General features: G+C 47.0%; 2 protein-coding genes across 8 annotated transcripts in view; one reads left to right on the top strand and one right to left on the bottom strand.

Annotated features, from left to right (window-relative positions):
• PDXDC1 (pyridoxal dependent decarboxylase domain containing 1) overlaps positions 1-9006 on the top strand; it is a 56204-nt gene extending 47198 nt beyond the window's left edge. For 2 of the 3 annotated variants that reach the window (XM_082429647.1, XM_082429649.1), the window contains 9 exons: positions 349-454; positions 1941-2112; positions 2715-2833; positions 3103-3224; positions 4201-4293; positions 4382-4478; positions 5356-5460; positions 6001-6227; positions 8871-9006. In XM_082429647.1, the coding sequence (XP_082285773.1) occupies positions 349-454; positions 1941-2112; positions 2715-2833; positions 3103-3224; positions 4201-4293; positions 4382-4478; positions 5356-5460; positions 6001-6227; positions 8871-8930 (1101 nt within the window). In that variant the 3' untranslated portion in view covers positions 8931-9006. Of the gene's footprint in view, positions 1-348; positions 455-1940; positions 2113-2714; positions 2834-3102; positions 3225-4200; positions 4294-4381; positions 4479-5355; positions 5461-6000; positions 7857-8870 lie in introns of those variants that run through there. The other variant, XM_082429648.1, reaches the window with a different exon arrangement.
• On the bottom strand, positions 8185-21984 carry NTAN1 (N-terminal asparagine amidase). 5 transcript variants are annotated; one of them, XM_082429698.1, is made up of 10 exons: positions 21796-21984; positions 16157-16259; positions 16015-16080; positions 15622-15730; positions 13671-13744; positions 12072-12125; positions 11478-11531; positions 10372-10469; positions 8925-9038; positions 8185-8534 (listed from the first exon to the last, which is right to left on the bottom strand). In XM_082429698.1, the coding sequence occupies exons 1-10, from the start codon at positions 21874-21876 to the stop codon at positions 8355-8357; spliced, it is 933 nt and encodes a 310-aa protein (XP_082285824.1). In that variant the 5' UTR covers positions 21877-21984; the 3' UTR covers positions 8185-8354. The 5 variants fall into 5 exon arrangements, with proteins under 5 accessions (XP_082285824.1, XP_082285825.1, XP_082285821.1 ...); XM_082429699.1 differs by lacking the exon at positions 16015-16080; XM_082429695.1 differs by lacking the exon at positions 16157-16259 and having other exon boundaries at positions 21796-21983.
• Positions 21985-23056: the final 1072 nt, after the last annotated feature.

The following is a 23056-nucleotide window of genomic DNA, read 5'->3' as shown; positions in this document are numbered from 1 at the left end:
ACACACACACACATATACACCCCGAAGATCCAGGGGGTGGGGAATGGTTATGCCACACGTCAACAGTGGGTGTCTCTCAGTGGTGTATTGTGGGTAAATTTTCTTTTTTTTTACTTTACCTGTATTGCCTAGATCTTTCTATAGTGAACTTATATTTTTTAGTAAGAAAAAATGTAAAATTTACGGTTTTTAAAAACAAGGTGCCGTAAGTATTCAAAGAAAATTAAAGGTGAAAGGAAACTAGCCTCCAGTAGCCTCTTGGGTCTGGGCTGAGCGGACGAGGGCAGGTCCAGAGACTCTGGATTCCCTCCTTGCGGGAGTGTGTGCATTCTGCCCCTTTCCCTGCAGCTGGGAGAACAGCTGAAGCAGCTGGTGCCTGCAAGTGGCCTCACGGTCGTGGATCTGGAGGTGGAGGGCACGTGCGTGCGGTTCAGCCCCTTGACTACTGCGGCAGGTAACCAGTCTTCGTGGGTCGCCCTCGCTGTTCTGGGAGCACCAATGCTGTGTCTGTCAAAGTCCAAGCTGTGATATTCTCTTCTCTCCCTGGAGAGGCTTTTCCTTTTCCTTTGGGCTGAGTTTAGGTAGATTAACCTTCCGGGGTAACTTCTGAGAAAGAGAGACCTCTGAAGTCAGTTGAATTCCTGTGTTTTGATGTCCTGTGACCCTCTGTTCAGTGGTTCTCAGCCCAGACTGACTTCAGAATCCCTGTGGAGCTCTGAAAACTCCCAGCGCCTGGGCCCCACCTGCAGAGATTCTGGTTGACTGACTGGGTTTACTTGGAGTGGAGCCTGGGCACAGTAGGCCAGTGAAGGTCGAGAACCACTGTTGTAGACATTTTAGAGAACTATAGAGCTGAAAGCACGTGGACTTTTATGACAAAGTCCTGGGGATTCTTGTTTCCCCCCTCGGCCATTTCATACCTGTAGGACCTGGAGCAAGTTTCTTATCTCCAGAGCTGTTCCCCACCCCCTCATAGTGGTGACGTGAAGATTAAACTGTGAGATTGTGAATATGAAATGGCTTGGGTAGTGGTTGGTGTATTTTATAGTAGGCACTTAAAAATAATCTGAAAAGAGGTGCCTTAAAAATCTGATTGTGCTTTTTTCTGAGATGATTTAAACATTTTCAGAAAATGTTTGATGGTTTTTCATGAGGTGTTTTCAACATTTTTGGAAAGATATTTTCTCAAAAACATAAAAGTGGTGAAGTGCAGGCAACTGCCCTGCACAGAAGAGCCATCGTGAAGATAGCCAGTGGCCTCCAGGTCCTCTAGGAGTCTCTGCTCCTGCTATGCAGGGGGCCTAGCCCCAGAGGCTTAGCCTCTGAAACTGGAAAAGCTAGCTGTGGATACCCCAGGCCACCTACGTTGAGGCTTAGATCACATAAGCGTTGGAATCAGCAGAAGTGAGGGCGCCGTGATGTTGCCAAGACTCTTGGATCCCTGAACCCTGAGCCCTCTCAGGCTCTGACCTGCAGAAGTACTTGGTACTGTCGCCATCATCACCCTGCCCTTCTGCCCCCCACCCTTGCCCCCAGAAACCCCTCTCTTTCTCTCCATGTGAACGTAGAGCGAGAACTGTGTGGTCGCCTCCTTGTTTCTAACCTGTGCTATGATGTTTATAACCTGACTTAAGCAGTCTTTCTGTGAGAAGAATCTGATTTCTATGGTAGGATTTCATTGTGTATTAAATCGGAGAGGCTAATTCTTTGGTGTAAGGAAAAAATGTGTCTACACCTGGGGCAGCCAGCTATATGAATTTTCAACACCTGATTCTTCCATATCTGGGTTTAGTGGCTTTTTTTTTTTTTTTTTTTAAACTCCTCAGCTCAGCTAATGTGCTGTACCTAGAGCTGCTTTCTGACAGTAGAAGTGGGAGCACTGCCCCCTCATTTTCAGCCATTCCTTAAGCGTTTCCCTTGCATTCTGTGCACGTGTTCAGTTTTAGGAACTCGGGGAGAGGATGTGGATCAGCTCGCAGCCTGCATCCAGAGCAAGCTCCCAGTCCTGACCTGTACGCTGCAGCTGCGAGAGGAGTTCAAGCAGGAGGTGACGGGAACAGCAGGTCTCTTATACGTTGATGACCCAAACTGGCCTGGAATAGGGGTTGTCAGGTACGATGTAAAGACCGTGGGTGGGTCATTTTGTGAACCAGCTTAGAAATCTAAGATGACTACGTGGCGTGACAGTGTTCATGTCTTATGAAAGTTCATCTAGATGTGCTGGGCATTTACAAGAGCACAGCGGGCAGGCGGCCCAGCGCGCACTGAGTGAAATAGGAGTTGCTGTGTTCTTTCTGTGCCAGCTTGAAAGTTAACTAGGAGAACTACGTTGGGTGCACCATTGACGTGCGTACAGAGAACTACAACTCACTAAGGAGAAGCCAGTTCCCAGTTCCTCTGGTTCAGTGTGTGTCCCTCCTGTGGCCCCTTCGTCCCCTCTCTGGATCAGGGAAGCCTCCTGTTCCTCTTACAAGTGATGGGACTTCCCAGCCTTGCCCCTCCTTCTACATTTCATGCCCCTGGAGACTTGGGCTTCCCTTGGGACTTTCTGGAAAGGTTTGATCTTGAGACCCTCTGAGTGGCTCCTTTGCCCTTTGTCTCATTCCACACCCTTGGTAACTTCCAGTAGCTTCTATTCCACCTGTTATCCTGTGTCTGAAGAGACACTTGATCTTGTAGATTCCTGAAGTACTGTTATGTGATATCGTTTATAGGTATGAACACGCTAATGATGATAAAAGCAGTTTGAAATCGGATCCAGAAGGGGAAAAAATCCATGCTGGACTCCTGAAAAAGTTAAATGAACTGGAATCTGACCTTACATTTAAAATGGGTAATTACTCCTTCTAAAGTCAACTGTGAACTTTGACAGCTGTTTTTTAACTGGTTTGAAGGGAAGTGGCCTCTCTTAGCTATTTAGATCTTCCCAGGGTGAGAGAGCCCTCTGCCCCTTCTGCAGCCTCTCTGGGTCCCATCTCCTCATTAGATCCATGTCCTCACCCCCTCGGGGAGGCTCCTCTGTGCCTGGTCGCGCTGCTGTACAGGGAGTGGCCTGTGTCTGAGGACTTGGGAACCAAGTCGGTCTGTTGTTTCTGCCCGCAGGCCCTGAGTATAAAAGCATGAAGAGCTGTATTTACATTGGCATGGCGAGTGATGACATAGATGTTTCTGAACTAGTGGAGACCATTGCAGTCACAGCCCGAGAAATCGAGGAAAACTCCAGGGTCTGTAAGACTAATCAGTGTCTCATTCCTTTCTGGGTTTTCCCTGGGCAATTAGCTGGAGTCACAAACGAAGAAGCTACCCTTGGCAGTGTCTGTTCATTCATTCTTTACCCAAGTTTTTAAAGGCTTCCTGTGAGCCAGGCATTGTGCAGGCATCAGGGGTGCCGGTGATGTGATGCGGTCACTGCCCTCAGTGAACTCACAAGCCAGAGCGGGGAAGAGACGCATGTGAGCAACTGAGGTAGTAAATGCTGTGGACAGAAGTTAGGGGAGGCTGTGCATTCAGGAAGATGTGTTCACCTCTGCCCGACAAGGCCAGGGAAGAGTTCCTGATTGGAGCTGGTCCTGAGGCTGGATGGGATGGTGCTTCTGATAACAGAACTTTCCGCCAGTAATAGACCTGCTTCTCTTGGCCAGTTGGCACGGAGGACCAGGCTGTCAGACTTACAGGACGCTCTCCACACCAGATATGCGAGTCACTAGAAATTACTCAAAAGGAGAGAAAAGGGACCAAAGCCAGACTGGTCTGAGAGGAGGCAGAAACCTGTGTCATGTGATTCACTTTTGGTAGTAGGGGTGCGGAAGAGAAGGGAGTTTGAAATGAAGCCTAGGAGCCAAGCTTATTCATTCTTGGGTGGACTTCTTGAAGTTTCTTCCAAACCCGCCTATATTACTTCTGCCTCTGTCTCCATGAATGTTGAGAGTCATGTCTGTTTTCTATTGATATGACATTCAGATCACAGGGACAGTTATTGCTGTTCCCTGGAAAATGAGGCTGGTCACCAAGGTACGTCTGCCTAGGCCTCCTTTAACATTTTGACCTCTTCTATTTGACATTCTGTTTTATTTTTACACTGACATTTTAAAGTGCCATTTACTAATATACTTTTGAAAAATGTCCCCAGCGCTATGTTAATAGTTCTAGGCCTTCAGCAAGAAGCTTAGACAAATAATGCCTTTCTTGGTCTTAACACAGCTTCTGGAAAACATGACAGAAGTGGTTCGGAAAGGAATTCAGGAAGCTCAGGTTCAACTGCAGAAGGCAAATGAGGAGCGACTTCTGGAAGAGGTGAGGCTCCAGGGTGGGCTCCCCCGCTGGCCTCAGGCTGGGCGCCAGCCTCCACAGGATGGCCTTGAGCAACGGTTATGTTTTGCAGGGGGTGTTACGGCAGATCCCCGTGGTAGGATCCGTGCTGAATTGGTTTTCTCCAGTACAGGCTTCACAAAAGGGAAGAACTTTTAACCTAACGGCAGGTAGGACTCTCTTTCATCTGGAGAGTTTTGCCAGATGATGCCCTGGGATCCCACGCTCGTGCTGAGGAGCCTTGTCCGTGCTCCAGGCTTTACACCGAGCACTGGGCCGGGACTCTTGTGAGAGGAGGCGAGACGTGTCTGCCCCTGGGACTCTGCCATCTTTCCTCTCCTGCCCCGACAGCTGAAACAGTATGAAAGCAGATGCCCGTTGCCCACAGCCGACTCCTCTTGGCCTCAGCAGGAACGCGTTCGCTCGGCTGTTCAGTCCTCCAGACAGTGTGTCCTGGACGTTTGGGTTCAGTGTTAACATTCTGTGCAGTCCTCATTAGTGTTTTGCCCCAGCAGAGAGCTGCTCTTGCCAGGGGCAAGTGAAAGATTGTAGTCTGTAGCACTGAGCCATTTTATTTCAAACCAGGCAACCAGCAAGTATTCCCAGTTGCTGGGATTTGGGGAAGACGATACTGAGCTGCAGGCCCCTCCTTTCCTGTTCTACCAGTGGAATAATTCCCTGAACCTGGGGCCCCTTCCCCAGGAAAGGATGACTATGGTGTCATATGACAGCAAGGGATAACCTGACACTGAACCCGCCAAGCCTTTAGCAAAGAGGCATCCATTCCTCGTTGCTAAAGGACATTTCCCATCGGGGCCTGGCTCCCCAGGCACACTTGGGCCACACTGCTGTCTGGTTGTTTTCACACGTACACAGGACACGTGGGGAGACGAGGCTGAAACACTCCAGCAGGGCCGGGACTCACTCGTGGGCACAGCTGCGAGATGGCTTTGTCGCTTCCCGGCGCGTGTCAGGAGGCCCAGGGCCTCCCCCAGGGCGCCTGCGCCAGGACCTCCCCCCACACCTCCCCGCCCCCCCTTTCTGCAGGCTCCCTGGAGTCCACGGAACACACATACTTGTACAAAGTACAAGGCTCGGGAGTAACACCGCCTCAGACCCCCTCAGGCGCTCGCACTAAACAGAGACTTCCAGGTACGTCACGTCTCCGTGTTTGAGTTCATTAACACTGAAGAAAACTGGTTGTATTTCCCCTGGTAAAACAGACCTTTGCATCATGTAACGCTTTACCCGTTTGGTATTAGCTGCATTCCTCTGTTTTCTTGATTCTTTAACCCAAAGTCCTATTTCTCGTCATTTATGGACAGCTGTCACTGTCCCTTTAGGACAGCTGTCACTGTCCCTTTAGCCGTTTCAAAGCCTTGGGGAAATACCTGGGTAGCACTCCCCGGGGGAGTCAGGGTCTGGACAGCTGTCATGCTTAACCTGGGGCTCGCTCCCCTGAGCTTTTCCTGACTGAGGTTCCCTCAAAGTCCTCGGCGCTGGGGGCGCGTTAGTGTCATATCAGCTCTCATTTCTCACCTCCTCACTTACCTGCTTCAGAGTCAGTGATCCCAGGGGTTTCTGCCGAAGCCGTTGTGATTAAATAAAGCAATCACTTAGAACACAGACAGCTTCCATTGCAGGGGTGTCGTTTTCCGAGTGTTCAGTGCCGTTCATTGATCTTCCTTCCAGGCCAGAAGCCTTTTAAAAGGTCCCTAAGAGGTTCAGATGCTGTGAGCGAGACCAGCTCAGTCAGTCACATCGAGGACTTAGAGAAGATGGAGCACCTGTCGGGTGGGCAAGATGCCTCGGAAGCCAACAGCCCTGAGCGGCACCCAGGGGCGCCCACCCCTCCAGAAGCCGAGCAGACGGGGGCCCTCCAGGACAGGGCCCAGCGCCTGGAAGATGACCGCCCACAGGTAGAAGAGCCAGAGAGCTTAAGATAAAATTCAGTGTTTGCCTGGAGACTGGACTGAATGTTGTTTCAGGGAAGATGAAGTTATTCTGAAAATGTGAACTGTGCCACATGTTAGTATGAGAGAAATTACTGTTATTTGTGCTTAACTGGGATTTTTGCACAAAAATGTGCCTGAAAACCAGGCTTCTGGGAGGGCAATTGACTTGTCTAATTTTGTGGGTATGTATTGATAGAACAACCAACAACTACTGTTTCTGTCTACCCAACTGTAGTAATACCTTTCCCCCCCCAGTTACCATAAACACTTTTTATTCACAGAGAAAACTTAGAATTTCAAGTGCCTGCCACTTGAAACACTTGCTCTTATCTTTCTAAACACATGTGTAAGAAGTTACTAGGTTGCACATAATAACTCTTTGGTAAGACAGCTTTCTTTAGAACTCTCTGGGTTCTCTGTTGTCCTGCTGCAGAGGAGACAGACAGCGTTCTTGGCCATCTGTTTTGCTTGGTGTTTAGTTTGATCAGGTTGCAGTATACAACTGGATTGCGTTTGGCTTGAAGGAGAGTGGGTTTCAATGGGATTGTAAATAAGAGTGTCAGAAGCCCTCTCCTGCCACCCCCAATTGCTGCTTCCCCGGAGACGTCAGTAAGGACCGTGTCCGCTCAAGCTGTGGCAGGGTCGTCAAGCAAGTTAGACTGGACAGTGCTTCTGTCTGACTTAGCTCTGCCACAAATCCATTTCTCCCTTTATATACTATTTGTAAACAAATTAAAGGACTCATCTATTAAGAGTAACTGTAAAGACTCTTCTTGACCATATTATATATATATATATATATATATGTATATTTTTAAATACTGATAAAGCTTTTAAATTGGCACACAAGTACAGACTGTACTTATTTCTATGTTTAATATCTGAAAACTCAATAGATGCTACTCTTAAAAGCCTCGTATTAAACATGCTGTATAGCACCTCGTTACATTGAAATTCTAAATTAAGTACACCTTTGACCTGTTCTCACGGGAGCTTCTGTAGCTTCTGTTCCACTAGCAGCTCACACTTTTGGGCCCAACTCAAACAAGAACCAGAAATGTAATCTTTCTCGGGCTAATCACGCCAGACTACTGCTGAAATGATTGGAAGTAACCCTTGATTACTGCCTGTTTCTACTTTTCCAAAAGTACTGCATCACTTCGTTTATCATAGGTAACGGCCCCTGTGCCTTTTAGTCCAGTGAAGTCGAGCTACAGGAGACCTTAAGATGGTGGGGATTCACATTGGGTTTGTGGACTGTAGTACTGAAAGCCTTAGTTATACCACATTAAGCCTATAATTACACTCTGATCTGATGTGATTTCTGACATTTGGCACTTGTCAAAATGCAATTTTTTTCCTTTTTTTTTTTTTTTTTGGTGCAAATGATTAAACAAAGTCTTCCCTGTTTATTTGGTGCAATGAAGTATAGCAGATAAAATGGGGGAAGGGGAAATTATTACCTTTAACAAGATTAATTTTTAAATGTTTTTATATATATTTGAAATTGTTAAATTGGTTTTGCTGAAACAGAATTTCACCCTTGAGATACTATTTGAATGCTGGTTTCAATAAAGGTTCTTGAAATTGTTACCACTGAGTTCACTTCATAAATCTTAGCATTAATTGGGCATGGTAACTTCCTTTTGGATAACAATTTCAGAAAAATAAAGGTTTCTAAAAATATAACATCAGTTTTGGATTTGATGCTTCTAAAATAGTTTGAGGTCAAAAAAAAAATCTCTGTGAGATGTATAAATTCTCACCGAACTTTACTGCATTTTAAATATTGTTCTTTTAAACAAAATAGATGACAGTTTTTTCCCTCATTCACTAATTTAGCAGAATTAGACTTACTTACCCAAGTATCTGAAATAGCTGCTTATAGCACAGTGCTAACCAAAAAGTAAACCTAAACAAATGCCTTTGCCAAAATAAGATTTTATTTTAAAGTCATTTGAAAAACACGGAGCAAGGAAAGAGACCTAAGACTGAATGGATGTAGATTCCAAATTCATATTCTTTCCTACCTCCACCAGTGGTCTTTTGTCATGCCAAAAAGTTGCTTTCTTTGGTAATTCCTATTTATTTTTAGCTTCCTGGAGAAGAGATCTTTTCCCATAAGCCATCTTCATTTTTTTTGTAGAGTAGAGCCTTATTTCCAGGAAACAGCATGTTAGCTGGAGAAGGGTATTTCTTTAAAAACATCAAGGTAGATCTGATATGTTCAACAAAGTGGGGGGGCTCAGCCAGAGGTGACGTGGAAAGGTTCTGGAAAAACAAGATTTGGGGCGTGAGAGAAGAACCCTGCTCTGTTCCCTACTTTGATAAAGATGTCAGAGTCTCTCTGTGCTCCTTAAACATTAATCAGGCTGTTCTCAGATCACTATATATGTAATTTGTAAAATTACATAAGAAACGAGGTGTCCTGGGTTAATGAGAACAAAGCAGTTGGTTGCCTACTGCTCCCCTGCATAGATGTCCATCCAGGACTCCACTTACCCCCGACTGATACAGCAGCTAAACAGGGTCTGCCAATGGCATCCTCCAAACACTGAAGGAAAAGCTGCTGTTATCTAGTCTAATCCCTTTTTTTTTTCCTTACAGATGAGGAAACCAAGGTCCACAGATTTAAGATTTACCCAACCTGTAAATTCTCACCTCTAGTATTTGCTTATCATCTTGCTGCAACCAGAAATCCACATGGGGAAATGGCATCCAGGAATATGGTCCTATACGAAGTTGTTCTGTCTTTGCATCGTAAATACTAATCATCTAAAAAAGAACATTTCAAGGATAGAACTTAAGGAATGTTATCAGCTTAAACCCTACCTTTGATGGAAGCTCCAGTGTAGTCTTGAAATTAAGGCATTTGTCTGGATGATAAGCTTCTTTCAATTTTTGTCTCATAGTAACAGAAGCTGCTACTTACTGAATACTTTCCACCTCTCTGGTACTGCACTTTGTGGGAAACAGACATTACTTTGTTTAGTTCTGACAACAGTCCTGCAGGAAGATGGCATTTTTCCCATTTTGGCTGGAAACCCAGGGCTCAGAGAGACGGGCCCGTTGCCCATGGTCACACGTCCATAAGCGTTAGGGCCAGGCCCAGACCCAGGTGTGTCTGACTGAAGTCCACACTCCTCAATGCTACATGAAACACTGCCTCATTATTCACACCCCGAGTAACCTTGAAACTTAAAAGTACACATGCCATTGCTCCATCAAAAGAAGGGAAAAACCAATTTGTAAAAATGTTAATTTGCCAAATGATCAATTCCCTGAATTCTCAAATGTGCCAATGGTAGTTTTCAGCTTCACCAGCAATGTTCAATTTTGGTTACTGAGACTGAAATATGTCCTGAATCTTAGCTAAATCAAGGCTGTTACGCTACTTGAGAGGCTGCAGAAGGATCCCTAACAATGTCAAAGGGTTGGCAGAACAGACCACTGAATCCAGACATTTCCAGTGAAAGTGGCAGCATTTCATAAGTGAGATTTCTTTTGGGTGCTCTGAATGCGATTTCTATTTTTTTCACACTTTAAGCATTTTAAAAGGATTCTTTCTCCCATTCCTCAAACAACGTGTAAGTCTTAGGTTTTTATTTTTCTAACTTTTAAAATGAAGGTGTTACTTAATTAAAAAGCATCCTAAGGCAATGAGACTTTTAAAGTGATTCGATTATTCTTGGGGTTAATCAATTCATCCCAGCAAACTGGTCTTCAGTTACTTGGTCCAGAGGAGAGTGTGATCCTGAGGTGCAGAGGGGAGAAGGCTCTTCTTGCCCCTTAGCTTGCCTTTCTTTACAGCAGCTTCACTGGTAAAGTTCTTACAAAGTAAAAGGGGCTCGTTCTCTTTGGATCTGGGTGCTGGGTGTTCACATACCTCCCCAACATCTTCACGGCAGGGAACTGGGGTCTTGAGCTTATAACTGAAAACGTTCATTATTATTCTACATGGTGTGTTCGTGGTGGTTCCTGATCATGTACAACTTTAAAGAACTGACATAAACTTTTCATTTCTAAGGTCTATAAAACTTAAGACTTTGGAGTTTGATGCCCCCCTTTTTTCCTTAACCCTGTAACATAAAGATGATATCAAACTCACTGGTCCTCCTGTTAAAGCTCGTGCGGCACGTAGCTCCTCCTCCGGACCTCGGTCTTGGAAGGAGGCTCTGTAGATCTCTGAGGTTTTGATGTTGACAGCTGTTGAGGGACAACAGGGTGACTTCCTACTGACAAAAGCCACAAGGGTTGGCACAGTCTCACACTTCCACCACCACATGTAATAGAATATGGATGAGTCTCCCTCAGAGAGAAAAGAGTGGAAACTGAACAAAGTTACTCTTAGGTGTCTGTAGCGTCTCCCTTCCTGGAAAGGGATAATGCAACCCTTTAGCCAAGCATCTCGCTGAGAAGAGCTGAGGCCTGAGCTGGACTAGGTAAGAACTGGTTCCGAACCAAGGGTCCCCCCCACAGGAGGTGCGCCATCTCTTCAGGCAGCGCGTGGCAAAGCCTCCCTGGTCAGCCCTGTGACCAAACACGGCTGCGAACATGGCCTGGGACTGGGGCCAAATCTGGTGTTTGTGTGTTGGTTTTTACTAACCATTTCAGACATACAAAGTGTAGAGAATAAAGCAGTGAGCACCAGCCAAATAAATCAGATGTCACAGGTATGGCAGGAGCCCTCTGTGGAGACAGCCGGGCTCAGCCTATTCCAGCCTTGGGAGTCCTAGGGGCTGTTATAGGAGGGAGGGAAGTTCTGGGTTTTCTTCAGCCTGGTGGTTGCACACTTTCCTTTGGATCTTTGTTCTCAATCAAAACCTTAATTAGTTCCCTAAGTATAAGAAGATTCAAATTCAAATGCCCTGCTCCAGCCCCCAGAGCACTGGCTGGAAAAAAGCAGAGAGGCCTCTTGGGGGAGCAGAGACCACTGACATTCAGCTTTCCCCTAACGGGGGTGATGCCTACACTTTATATTTGCTACCCTTTTTCTTTTCACAGCCTTAGGATTTGGATGTTTTCTCTATTTTGTAGATAAAGGTTAGAGAAGGTAAGCTTCTTGCCCAGCAAATACACCGAGAAGTCAGGATCTGAACCTAAGGCTGTGACACACCAATAGCAACGGTCTTACTAGCTGGTGAATTGGCCTTTAACCAGAGCTTGTCTTGTCAGTGTGAGACCAATAAACCCTCCGATCAACACGCTACTTACCAATGCCATAAATTACTGGAAAGTGATTTTCATTTTCTTCCCGGTCATTTAATTCTAACACGTAAAAAAAAAGAAATTTTAAGATCAATTTTTAAGAAATACCAAACAATCGCTTTTATTTTCCATAAATGAAGGCCAAGAAGGAGCCCCCACTGCAAAAGGGGGGAAATGAGAACATGAAAGGGACTGTGTCCCTGTTTCCCCGCTGAGCCCCAGAGCAGTAAGGTCATAGCGAACAAACGCCTCTCCAGAGTCCGGGCCTCCCAGCCGCCTACACGCGTGGCGGCAGCTCCTCTCTGGGATCTGACCCCTCCTCCTTCCCAGGAGTACAGAGCAGACCGCTGAGAATCCCAAGGAAGGACAGAGGAGTTGCACTCAAGGGGCGTCAGGATCTCAACTGAGGTTGAGCAGGATTTGGAGTGGGGAGGGCGGGGAAGGCCATCCCAGAAGATATGGGAAAAGCCAGAAGGCATCACAGCATTGACAAACAGTGCCGTCTGCGACTGAGGCACGGATGTGGGTCCTGCTTTAAGAGCGAGGGCAAAACATCCCCGAAATCTACAGCTTTGCTTTGGGAAAGATGGCAGAACTTACCTGTCACACATAATGTCACCAAGTGAATGTCATCTTCCTGTCTGTCAAATTCACCTACAATGAGAATTTAAAAACTGATGTCAAAAAAGTTCCTTTAGGGACTTCCCTGGTGGTCCAGTGGGTAAGACTCCTCGCTCCCAATGCAGGGGGCTTGGGTTCGATCCCTAGTCTGGGAACGAGATCCCACGTGCATGCTGCAACTAAGTCCTCAGGCTGCAACTAAAAAAAGATACCACATGCTGCTGCAACTAAAAAGATCCCGCATGCCACAAGGAAAATCCTGAGTGCCGCAACTAAACCGGCACAGCCTAAAGAAATAAATATTAAAAGCAACAAAAAAAACCCACAATCCATCTGCCAATATATAAGCCAGTTCTGAGCTGTGTGCAGTATTCAAAAGATTTCAGGCATCTGACACACAATTTAAAAAAAAAAAAAAGTTCCTTTAATTAGCAGAGCATATGCTGAACAAGTCAAGAAGGGGACAGAGAGTCGGACCCACTAGCCTTCCAGTCACAGCCTGGCCTCTATCAGAGGTCAGATCCACGTGAGCTGATGCCCAGAACCCTGCCTGCCAAGGGACAGATGTGCTCCTAGCCTCAAGCTCGAAGGAAACTTCGACCAAGGCTTTCCATTCTTCTCTCCATTCTGAGAGGTTGGGCGGACAAACTCATTCGTAAGATTTTTACCCTTTTCCTAAATAACTATTTTTTCCTGATTATCAGTCATAAAAAATTTGATCATTATGAAAAATTTGGAAAATACAGGAGAGTGGAAAGAATATGTGGGTTTTTAAAGATACAAGTGTATTGGCTTTTAATGCCCATAATCCTAGCAGTTAACATTCAGTATATTTCCTGCCATATTTGTCCGTGCACGGCTAAGCTCAGATGTAGACAATTTTATATCCTGATTGTTTTGTACATATGTATTTTCCCATGTAATTCAAACCTCTTCATAAGTATTATTTTTTAATGGCTATATAACTATTCCTCTACTAATGGACATTAGATTATTTCCGATTGTAAATAACATTCTACTGCCCATCTTTGGGCATAAATCTCTGTGTACATTTCGGATTATCTTCTTATACTACATTCCCAGAAGGGGAATTACTGGGGCCATGATGGACCATGATGCCAAATGGCTTTCCTGACAGGTTACACCAAAGTATGTTCCAGTGCTGCAGGAATACACCCACCTCGCTGCCTCATGGTTAATCAAAGAACATCTTTTTTTTTTTTTTTTTGTAATATTTGCTAATTTAACAGGGAAAATTGGCTTTTATCAGGGTTTTAATTCTCTTCAGATTAAAATGGACATTTCTGCCCAGAAGGTGGTTCCTGTTTTCACACAATTCACAGCACTTGCTATTTCGGGATGCATCACCTGCTATTTTGAAAGAAAATCTTGTCCCCATCCCATTAGCTCTGAGCATTTAGCTCCTTGCTATCCAGTCTTTATGGAAGATTCCAAGCTGAGCAGTTTGTGTGGCTCCAAGCAGGTGCACCCCTCATAGGTCCTGTACTAATTGGGATTTTTATCTAAGCAAAAATAGATACATATTTTTATCAAATGTGAGGAAAAAAGTGAACTTACTAAGAAGCTGATGCGTCAGTTTTTGTGACAACTGCCTGTCATCACTGAAGCCGCCCACGAGGTGCACTTCCAGCCTGGCGAAGAGACAGGAGGTGGTCAGAGGCCGAACAGCACGGGACAGCGTGTGCTGGGTCTGCTGTGAACTTTAGCTCTCGGCTCCTGGGCCCCGTTTACGCCTCAGCACACGCACAAGAACCGGTGCAGCACACTGCGACCCTGCCCAGGTGCCTGGGGGCCGAGCGGAGCCGTGTCTTAACACAAACATGAGGCCACCTTGAGGCACAGGGTGAAAAAGGCTACCCTGGAAGAAGACAACCATGTCACACTATCAACCTGCCCCCAGCGGGATGCTTCCAAAACCTCTTAAAAGTCTCAGCCTAAGAGGTGACCTCAGCCTGGGGTGCAGAACTGGGAAGGGCGGGACTGACACCATCCCTGCACAGACGCCGTCTTCTCTACCGCCCAGCATCGTGGAGAGACGGGTTCGCATCTCCGTTTCACGGAGAAGGAAACTGCGTCTGTGTCTAAAGCACATGCTTACCTACAACACCAGCTTTTCCCAAAGTGTGTTCCCCTGAACACTGGCCTCATGAAACAGAAAAAAGTGTTCTTGGGGTTAAATAAGTTTGGGAAGCCTTGCCTACTCCCCAAGGGAGTCACCATGCACAGCAAAGCTCCACGTAGGAAGCCCTACAGCTGGAAAGACCACACTAACTTTGTTAACCCTGAGTGCCCCATGCACACTTCTCTGCTAACCCCTGGTCCTCAGCCTGTGACAACCTGGCAACCAAAGCTTAGGAAAGTGTGGCCGTATTTCACATCCCTTCTACTGACAGACAAAATCCTGCTGAGGAATGAACCAGAATCTTCTGCATCAGCGGCACAGGGCAAAGCATCAAGTCGCCTCATGACATATTCTATCTCACAACTGTGTGCTGAGAATCACGGAGTTGGGCCCATGGCCCAGTCCGGCTACGTAACCTGGAGGGCCCAGCAGTCTGGCGACTGCACAAGCCACAGAGCCGCGAGGCTAGCCCAGCCTGTCGCAGACCTGGCAGGAGAAGAGTTCAATTTAAAAACTGCTCTGTGTTACACTAGTGAAACTCGGACAGAGACGCTGGTCTTTTAAACCCCTGGGATTCTAAGAACTTGCATATGACTAGACTAGTTCATTCAAATGAACTGCTGCCTTAGACTTCAAATAAGATGAGATGCCTGCCAGGCCCGCCAACGAGAGAGAAAGGGCGTGAGCACCAGCCAGAAGCCAGGCCGCACCGTGGGCCCCCCTTTAACTAACCCTGTGGCTCTGGGAAGCTGAATCTCGGGGCCGCACACGTGAAACAGGTGGTCACGCTTTCTGTCACCGGTGAGAGGGTTGGGCGCTGTGGTGGACACCCAGGGCAGGCGTCAGCTCTTGCACAGAATCCACGACGCTGAGAGCTGCACCCCCTTCCTCCCGGCCATCTCCGGCTCCTCCCCAGCCTTGTGTTCCTCAGAGCCCTGTCCATCGTTAAAATCCTGTTGTGCTGACATCTCCTTGCTGTGGAATATGAGCCCCGCGGGGGCAGGGTTTGTCTACTCCATTCACTGCTATGTCCCTATAACAAGTTCTAGTTCACAGGAAACGTTCAGCAAACAACTACTGAAGGAATGAAGAGATTCCACCGCTGGGGTGTAACAAGGCAATGTCCGCAAAACGGACATCTAAGAGGACATTACTGAGAACAGAACTACAGATTCAAAGTCAAACCTCCCCTCGTACCCGCCACCCATTCACTCCCTCAGCAACTACTGATGAGGGGCCGACGCTGGGCCACGGTCTGCTCCAGGGGGACCAGGCGGCCACGGTGCTGGTGACAGGCCACGTTGCTGGAACAGCTGCCACAGCTGTTTCCTCTACGCGATGGTGTCAAGTTCCCAATATCACAAAACAGAGTAGCGTGGAGCTCACCTTCCACATTGAGTGTGGTCGGAAAAGGATTTTATGGAGTTCATGATCAAGGGGACCTCAGCTTTGGTGTCAGTTCCGTCACAATGTGTCAAGCAGGTAGCCCCATTACCTGAAGAACAAGGGTGAAACGACTCATGTTATTCCCGATGAGAACTCGGGGAGCAGGCCAGGTCTACGCCTGTCCATTCGGACCGCCTCATCTTTGAACAGCCTGTAAAAGGAAAAATAGACACGTCTGGGCTGCCCAGCCAACCCATCTGACCAGGGCCACAGGGAGGGGCCATGCAGATGGAGAAGAGGTAAGCGGAGCCAGGAAACGCAAATCGAGAAATTCACGGTCCCACGTGTCGGGTCCGTTTAAGTTAACGGTTTCCTTCATCTCTCTCATCATACCTGTGTGCCTCAGGACCACAATGTGACAAGTGGTGGCATCATCAGAACCCAGAATGGAGATGGAGCCTGTTTAAAAAAGAAATAAAATAAAATATCCAATAGCCTTTGGGGATAACGCCCAATTCACTGCTTCCTAACCTACCATCCTTTGGGGAGGTCACTGCAAGCTCTCTTTGCTGAACATACAGAAGGCCCTGGGGTCCCACTTGTTGAACAGACTGACCTCTGAGAAGTCTGGCTCTTTCCTGTTTAATTAAAAAAAAAAAAATACAATAGTGATGGAAATTAGTGAGGATTGAGTGACTAGAGAGGTGGAGAGAGCCAAAGTGTGCCCTACGTGGGAAACACACACTCGTGAGGTCTGAGGTGTGTGTATTATCTGACAGAAAAGCTAAAATAAAAAGGCAGCAGCAGTAACTACCATGTGGAACAATGTGAAGGAAACAAGGAAGTTCTGTTCTTTTTTCACCCTACAGAACAAGACTCTAGTACCTATGAAATAAGATGCAAAACTCTTTTCCCCACTCTTCACAATTGTGAAGAGAATCAGATCCTATGGACTAGGGGATTGGGTGGCTCAGAAATCACAGACCTTCTTCACTTCCTTTAAAGAGGAGGAGGGATCCAGACCTTACCTATCTCCTAATCTAGTAATCCCCACCTCTGGAAATCTGTACTGTGGAAATAACCCAAAAGGCACTCAATCCCTGTGTTATCGAGAATGGCACAAAGCTGGGGACAGCCACAGAAAAGGCAAGTAAATTATGCAGAACCAACTCACAACTGCTAACTGCACAGTCATGAAAAATGAAGACTATGGGAAAAGAGTTTGGAAATGTAAACTGAAGAGCAAGATTCGAGTAAAAAAAAAAAAATTTAAGCTGCAAATATGCTGTTAATACAACAATGCTAAAAATGTTGCCACATATAGGGAAAAATACTGGAAGGAAATTCACCAATATAACCATGATTGTGTTAGAACAGGGCAAACACAAGTCATTTAACTGTCGCTCTATTCTCCAAATGTCCTATGATGTAATTATGTTATTAAAGTAGAAAACCAAAAAGGAGCCCTCATAAGTAAGCAAATTTATGAAAAGATAGGTTAATATTAGGTGTGAAAATTCTGACTAATTGAATATTTGTATAAATTCTTATTAGTAAGCCTGGGGGGAAAAAACTCAGGTGGTTAATTCCTTCATGAGAACTAAATTAAACTTTTTTTTTTCAAAAACGTCAAATTGAGGCATCACTAAAATGTTTCATAATTTTCTTCTTACTTGCAACAAATAAACTCCTCAATAAGCAATTTCCTAACCATGTGTGCAAATACAGAGCTTGTGTACTGTCTAGACCAGGGAACATTTTTATGGTCTTATACTGGCTTCTGGCCATTCCTCACGGTTGGTGCTAATTTAGGTTAGTACTTGCTTACTTAACAAAATACAAGAGATGTAAAAAAACATGATGATATGCTTGATGAGTTCTAGAGGGTTCTCTTTTAATAAGCTTTCATTAATTGGAAGCAAGGCAGCAGTTATAGTGAGACCGGCCCCTCCATTTAAGAAAGGAACTAAGTTGGGATTAGCAGATGCAAACTATTTTATATAGGATGGATAAACAACAAGGTCCTACAGTACAGCACAAGGAACTATATTCAATATCCTGTAATAAACCATAACGTAAAAGAATATGAAAGAGTATATATATATATATAACTGAATCACTTTGCTGTACAGCAGAAATTAACTCAACAATGTAAATCAACTATACTTCAATAAAAAAAATGTTTTAAAGAAGAAAGGAACTAAGGACTGAGTGAAGTGCAGTGTGTGATCGGACGGGCCGAGTCAGGGAGAAAGAGATGCAGCCAATTGTGCAAAAACTCGCAACACCTCATAGCAGTAAGCACTTTTCATTTTCACACCATTTCTCACCTTAATTCAAGATAAGATAAAGGAGAATGCAGAATTTCCTTTTTATTATTCCTTTAATACTTACCTCTTTTTGTTCTTTTTGGGGAGGGGGAGGGAGAAGTCAAGGCAAATTTTTACCACTCATTTTCACAAATTGGTCACCACCCAAAAGCAAAGCTATTTCTGAGAAATGAATTATCACTTGCATGCCCAAGACCAAAAATCACAACGTCTCTCATCCACACAGCTCCTACTATTTCCCAGAGAAACAGAAGCACAAATTATCAGGAGAGAGAATGGCCAGAAAGTGAAAACAGCAACATTGCTTTGGTCTTTCACTTTAAAAAATGAAAAAAAGTTAGCCAAAGTTCTCTTCTGTGGAAAAACACACAGTCCTACTTTATAAACTCGCATCCTTTCTGAAATAAAAGCAGTCGTTTTCTGAACTTTTTCTATCCGCTGGACGCTCAGATTCACAAAAACATATCTTTTCCCCAGTCTCTCCCTGCTACGGCTCATCCTCGTTTCCCAGTCCCTATCGGAAGGCACCGTTCTCTTAACCCAGGGGTCAGTACACGTGTTTCAGAGAAGGGCCAGTCAGTAAGTATCCCAGGCGTTGCAGACCGTGCGGTCTCAGCTCCTCAGCGTGAAAGCAGCATAGATGACACATGACAAGTGGCCGTGGCTGTGTCCCCAGAAAGCTACTTATGAGTGACACTGAAATTTGAAGAAAACAGGAGAGCAAGTATGAGAGCGCCACCAGGCGCAGCCCTCAGAACTGAGCCTTCTTCCCACCCCTCGGGCACTACCTTATCTCAGTCCTTTCTTCCCTTACACCTAAATTCCTGCAATATAGTGCCCGGGGGAAGACACAGAGCATGGTGGTGCTGGGGGGCCTCTCCCTGAGCCAGTGACCTGGGCATTAGGCTGAGCTTCGGTGCTTCGTCCCCTCCTCTGGGAAACGGGGCTGATGACGGCCACTCCTTCGGCTGTAGGAGGATTAACTGACAGCAGGTCTGCAGGGGGTGGCTGTCACCATTCCCCACCTCTGGTTCCCTGTCCTGACCCCGCTTTTCTGCTCAAAAAAACCCTTCTGAGGAATAATTACAGGGGTTTATAAAGATTTAGCTCTGTGAATGTTCCTAATGGGAAAAGAGCATAAATATTGCGCATGCTTAAAGGCAGGAACTAAGTTACGTGGAATTTCATGGGACTGTTTCTCAAGAGGCCGCAGGACCAGTTCCTGAGCGTCCAGTGACTGGTTAAGAACAAAGGCTCTAGACAGCACCGCCCAAAGGCGCTTTCTGCAGCGATGGCAAGGATCTGTACCTGCCCTGTCTCATACAGCAGCCACGGGCCACATGTGGCTGTCGAGCACTTGAAACGTGGCTAGTGTGACTGAGGAGCTGATTTTTAAATTTTATTAAATTTTAATTAACTTAAATGTAAATCGCCACATGCGGCCAGTGGCTAATGTATTGAGCACTGCTGCTCTAGAGGCAAAGGCAGACCGCCTGGGTTGCGATCCAGGCTTCACCACTCACAGGATGTGGGATCTTGGGCAACTGACTCCACCCTCTGTGCCTCAGAGTCCCCATCTGTAAAATGGGAACAGCAGCAGTACCTGCTTCCCAGGGCTGGGATGCTCAGCAAGTTCCACGGCGTTGCTATCATTGTTGCTGTTGTTACTACTATCCTATGCTAAGCATAGCTACAGACAGGCTTGTAAGTGCTGCTACTGCATACTCACAACCTACTGTCACACGAAAAAGACACATTATAGAACAGAATATATAGTATGCTATCATGTAAAAGAGTATAGCAAAATGTGAAGCATGGTTGTGGTCACAGATTCTTTTTTCTTCTTTTTGAGATTTATAATTTCTATTCTCTTACCAAGGGGACACTACTTGTTATTAAAAAAAATAATTAAACCTTTCATTTCTCCACACTGCACGTCAGCTGAAAGATCCATCTAAACCCCTGCCACCTAGGTACGACCTACCTCTCCCGGCTTATCTTCCACTCTGCCCCTCCTGCCCTCTCTGCCAGGGAAACGGGCCAGTTCACCCGCCTTCGGGGCCCTTCCCCTCCCGCCCAGGGGCTCCGGGGCACAGTCCAGCTTGCTCAGCTAGAATGCCCTCCCCCTCTTCCCTTAGGCTGCTGAGATGGAAGTGCCCCCACCCCCGCCTCCCCGTTCCTGTAAGGCAAACTGATCCCCACTACACAGCATTTCTAGGCCACGTCTCCCCAAAGAGGCCAAACCTCCCTTCTAGGGGGCCAGCCGCCCTGGTATCTCATCTCATTCCCCCTGTCTCCACACTTAAGGGGCTGCCTTGGACACTGATCTAACTTTTTATCATAGAAAATTTCAAGCAGACATAAAAATAGGGTGCCACCTATATTCTTTAGGCAGCTGCACTTTTTCTCCCTTGGTGAGTCGTACTCCCAACTGCACCAGTTCATGGTGTGGCAGTGACACAGTACAAGGAAAGTGCTTAACACTTAACCTAGTGTCTGCTAGGTGCCCAGTATGTGTTGGCTAATATCACTATTGTTTTCTTGAAATGCAAGTTGAGAATCACACAGAGTTGTCCTCTTTTCCCCATCAGTAACACCCCACCCCCCTCATCTTTTGGGTCATTTTCAGGGGTCATTCTGCTCAGACGTGTGTAACAAATATTTACAAAGCACAGATTCACTGACAGGGACTGCCCTAGGCTCTGAGGATACGAAGACACAATGTCTGCCTTCAGGACGCTTACATTCTGGGGGAGAGACCAAAGGAAAGTAAACAAAACAAGCATGCAGACAAAATCACTCTGCAACTGTTACAGAAGAAAACCCAAAAATACCTTCCCTAAGCCTACAGACTCAATCAGGTTCCCCGGCTTCACTTTGCAGAGTGAAAAGGGGCATTTTTTTCCCCCCTTTATGGCACTTAATTAAGTCATGGTATTTGAGCCACCCTGTGATTAAAAACCATCCCCACCCTATAAATGTCCTGATTGTGGGGAAAGAGGCAAACACCATAGGCAACGTACATTAGAGGCTCAACATGAATCTCTTAAATCAATGAAATGGTTGATTTCCCCTTAGCTGGATCTGGGGCAAGTGGGAGGTTTGGTTCGGATTTTTTTTTTTCAGTAAGAACCCTTTTCCAAACAGTCTCTGCATAAGCCTGGACTAAGGGTTCAGAGGTCCATCTAAGGACAAAAGCAGGAAACAAAACAAAAAACCCTTCCATAGGGTGTGGTTCCTCAACACGGCCCAGCTGGGGGAAAATAGGGCCCTTTCTTCCGACTGAAACTAACCGGGAGCCCCAGGCCCCGGGTCTAGAAGACTAGGCGACCCGCCAGGATGCCCCTGCCCACCCCAGAAAACCTCCTGCTTCCTGAGGACCCAAGGACGATGCCGCGCTCACCACGGGTGGGGATCCCCGGCGAGGGAGCGAGCAAGGGCGCTGCCCAGATTTGCCTAAACGGGCCAAGTCCGGATTGGAGGTTAGGACCGCCCTGTCTGGAAAAAGGGGGTCCCGGGGTGTCCTCAAGCCGCGGTGCTGGGCGACCCTGGACAAGTCACCTAACCTCTCTGGGCCCCCGTTCCGTCCCTTCGAAAAAGAGGGGCTTCAGCAGATGCCCTCTAAGGTCCAAAGAAGGTAAAAGCTCCACAGATGCCTCAAGCGAGGGCAGAAACTCTGCTGCCGGCGGCCTGGGCTCCGGATGTGCCGATAGCACCTCCGCTGCGCCAAGTTTCGAGCCTGATTCGGGGAGAGCGGGTGGTGGCGGCGGGGTGAGGAGGGCTCTGGACCGCCTGCGGATTCCCTCGGGCCCGCCTCGAAGCCCCCCGCCCGGGCCCTGCTCACCTCCAGAAGCGGGTGGGCTCGGACGAGGTCCCCAGCGGACTGCGGCAGCCTCACTCGCCGCCCCTCCACGAGTAGCGGCATCGCGGAGGCGGCCGCCCCGGCAGGCCCAGGGAGGCGGCGGCCTCCTCAGCCGCGGGCCGCCCGCCGCCCCTGCCCCCGCCCTCACCCTCGCCTTCGCCCTCGCCCTCGCCCTCTCTCTCGGGCCGCCCCGCCGCCGCGCCCAGCCGCGGGTGCCACCGGGAAGTGGAGTCCGACGGAAGCGGTGCAGCCCCAAGAGGCTGAGGAAATCTACGGGGGCGGAGGGACGCATGGCTCCATGGGAAACGTAGTCCAAACAAGAGGGAGCGGCCCGCCTCCGCTATGGGCGCTGGGAAATGTAGTTCTGAAAGCGTGAGGGAGGAGGAGGGAGTGGAGGAGCTGCGCTCATCGCGAGGGCCCTTGCCCTCAGGGCCAGGCTCACATTTCAGCCAACCTGGCCTGAGTGCGGGCTCTGGGGTCGCCGCCTGCCTAGGTTCATATCACGGCTGTACCACTTCCCATAGTGACCTTGAGCAAGTTTTCCGAGTTTGCCAACCTGCCGTGCTGCTCCATAGGATTGTATTTAATAGTAAACACAACCTGTCTTAAACTGGGAAAATGGAGCCTAAAGTTTGCTAGCCCCACACATTCAGAAATCATTAATAACACTTGGTGCTTGACATTCAGTAGGCACTCACAGGTGGGCTAAGAACCCTGGGAGTAAAGATCAGCAAGATACCCTACAGACCCTACTGAGGACAGGTACCCTGGCGTGAGACTTCTCACCTTAGCTGAGTTTAGAATAGTTTTAGCTATTCTCAAACTTGGAAATATTACCCAAATAGATCCAACTCCACATTAACAAAAATAATTTTACAAAAGACTGGTGAGACGAAAAAGAGGCCCCACTTCACACAGAGCAAAACCTATTAGAATGTCTATAGGATGCTGTAATAAGCACTGCCTGGCAGGTGGGGCCCTCTGGCCCTTCCCCTCCAGTTGAGATTGTTTAAGTTGGTACCAAGTAGGTAATACAGGTGAAACGGAAGTTACCTTTGCCTTGAAAAGACCTTCCCATGAAAGTGCTTCCAGCTTAACTAGACTTTCTCACAAGATAACCAAACAGCTGACTTTACGTGCATTTTCATCAAATCCTCACAACTATAAAGTAGGTATTAGTAATTTCCACTTATTTTCAAAGTGGAGCTCAGAGAGAGGCTAGGTAACTTGCTCAAGGTCACAC

Source organism: Balaenoptera physalus, assembly GCF_965194825.1.
Source record: "Balaenoptera physalus genome assembly, chromosome: 16".
NCBI lineage: Eukaryota > Metazoa > Chordata > Mammalia > Artiodactyla > Balaenopteridae > Balaenoptera > Balaenoptera physalus.
The sequence above is the reverse complement of the archived record's forward strand: the minus strand, read 5'-3'. Positions and strand labels throughout refer to the sequence as shown.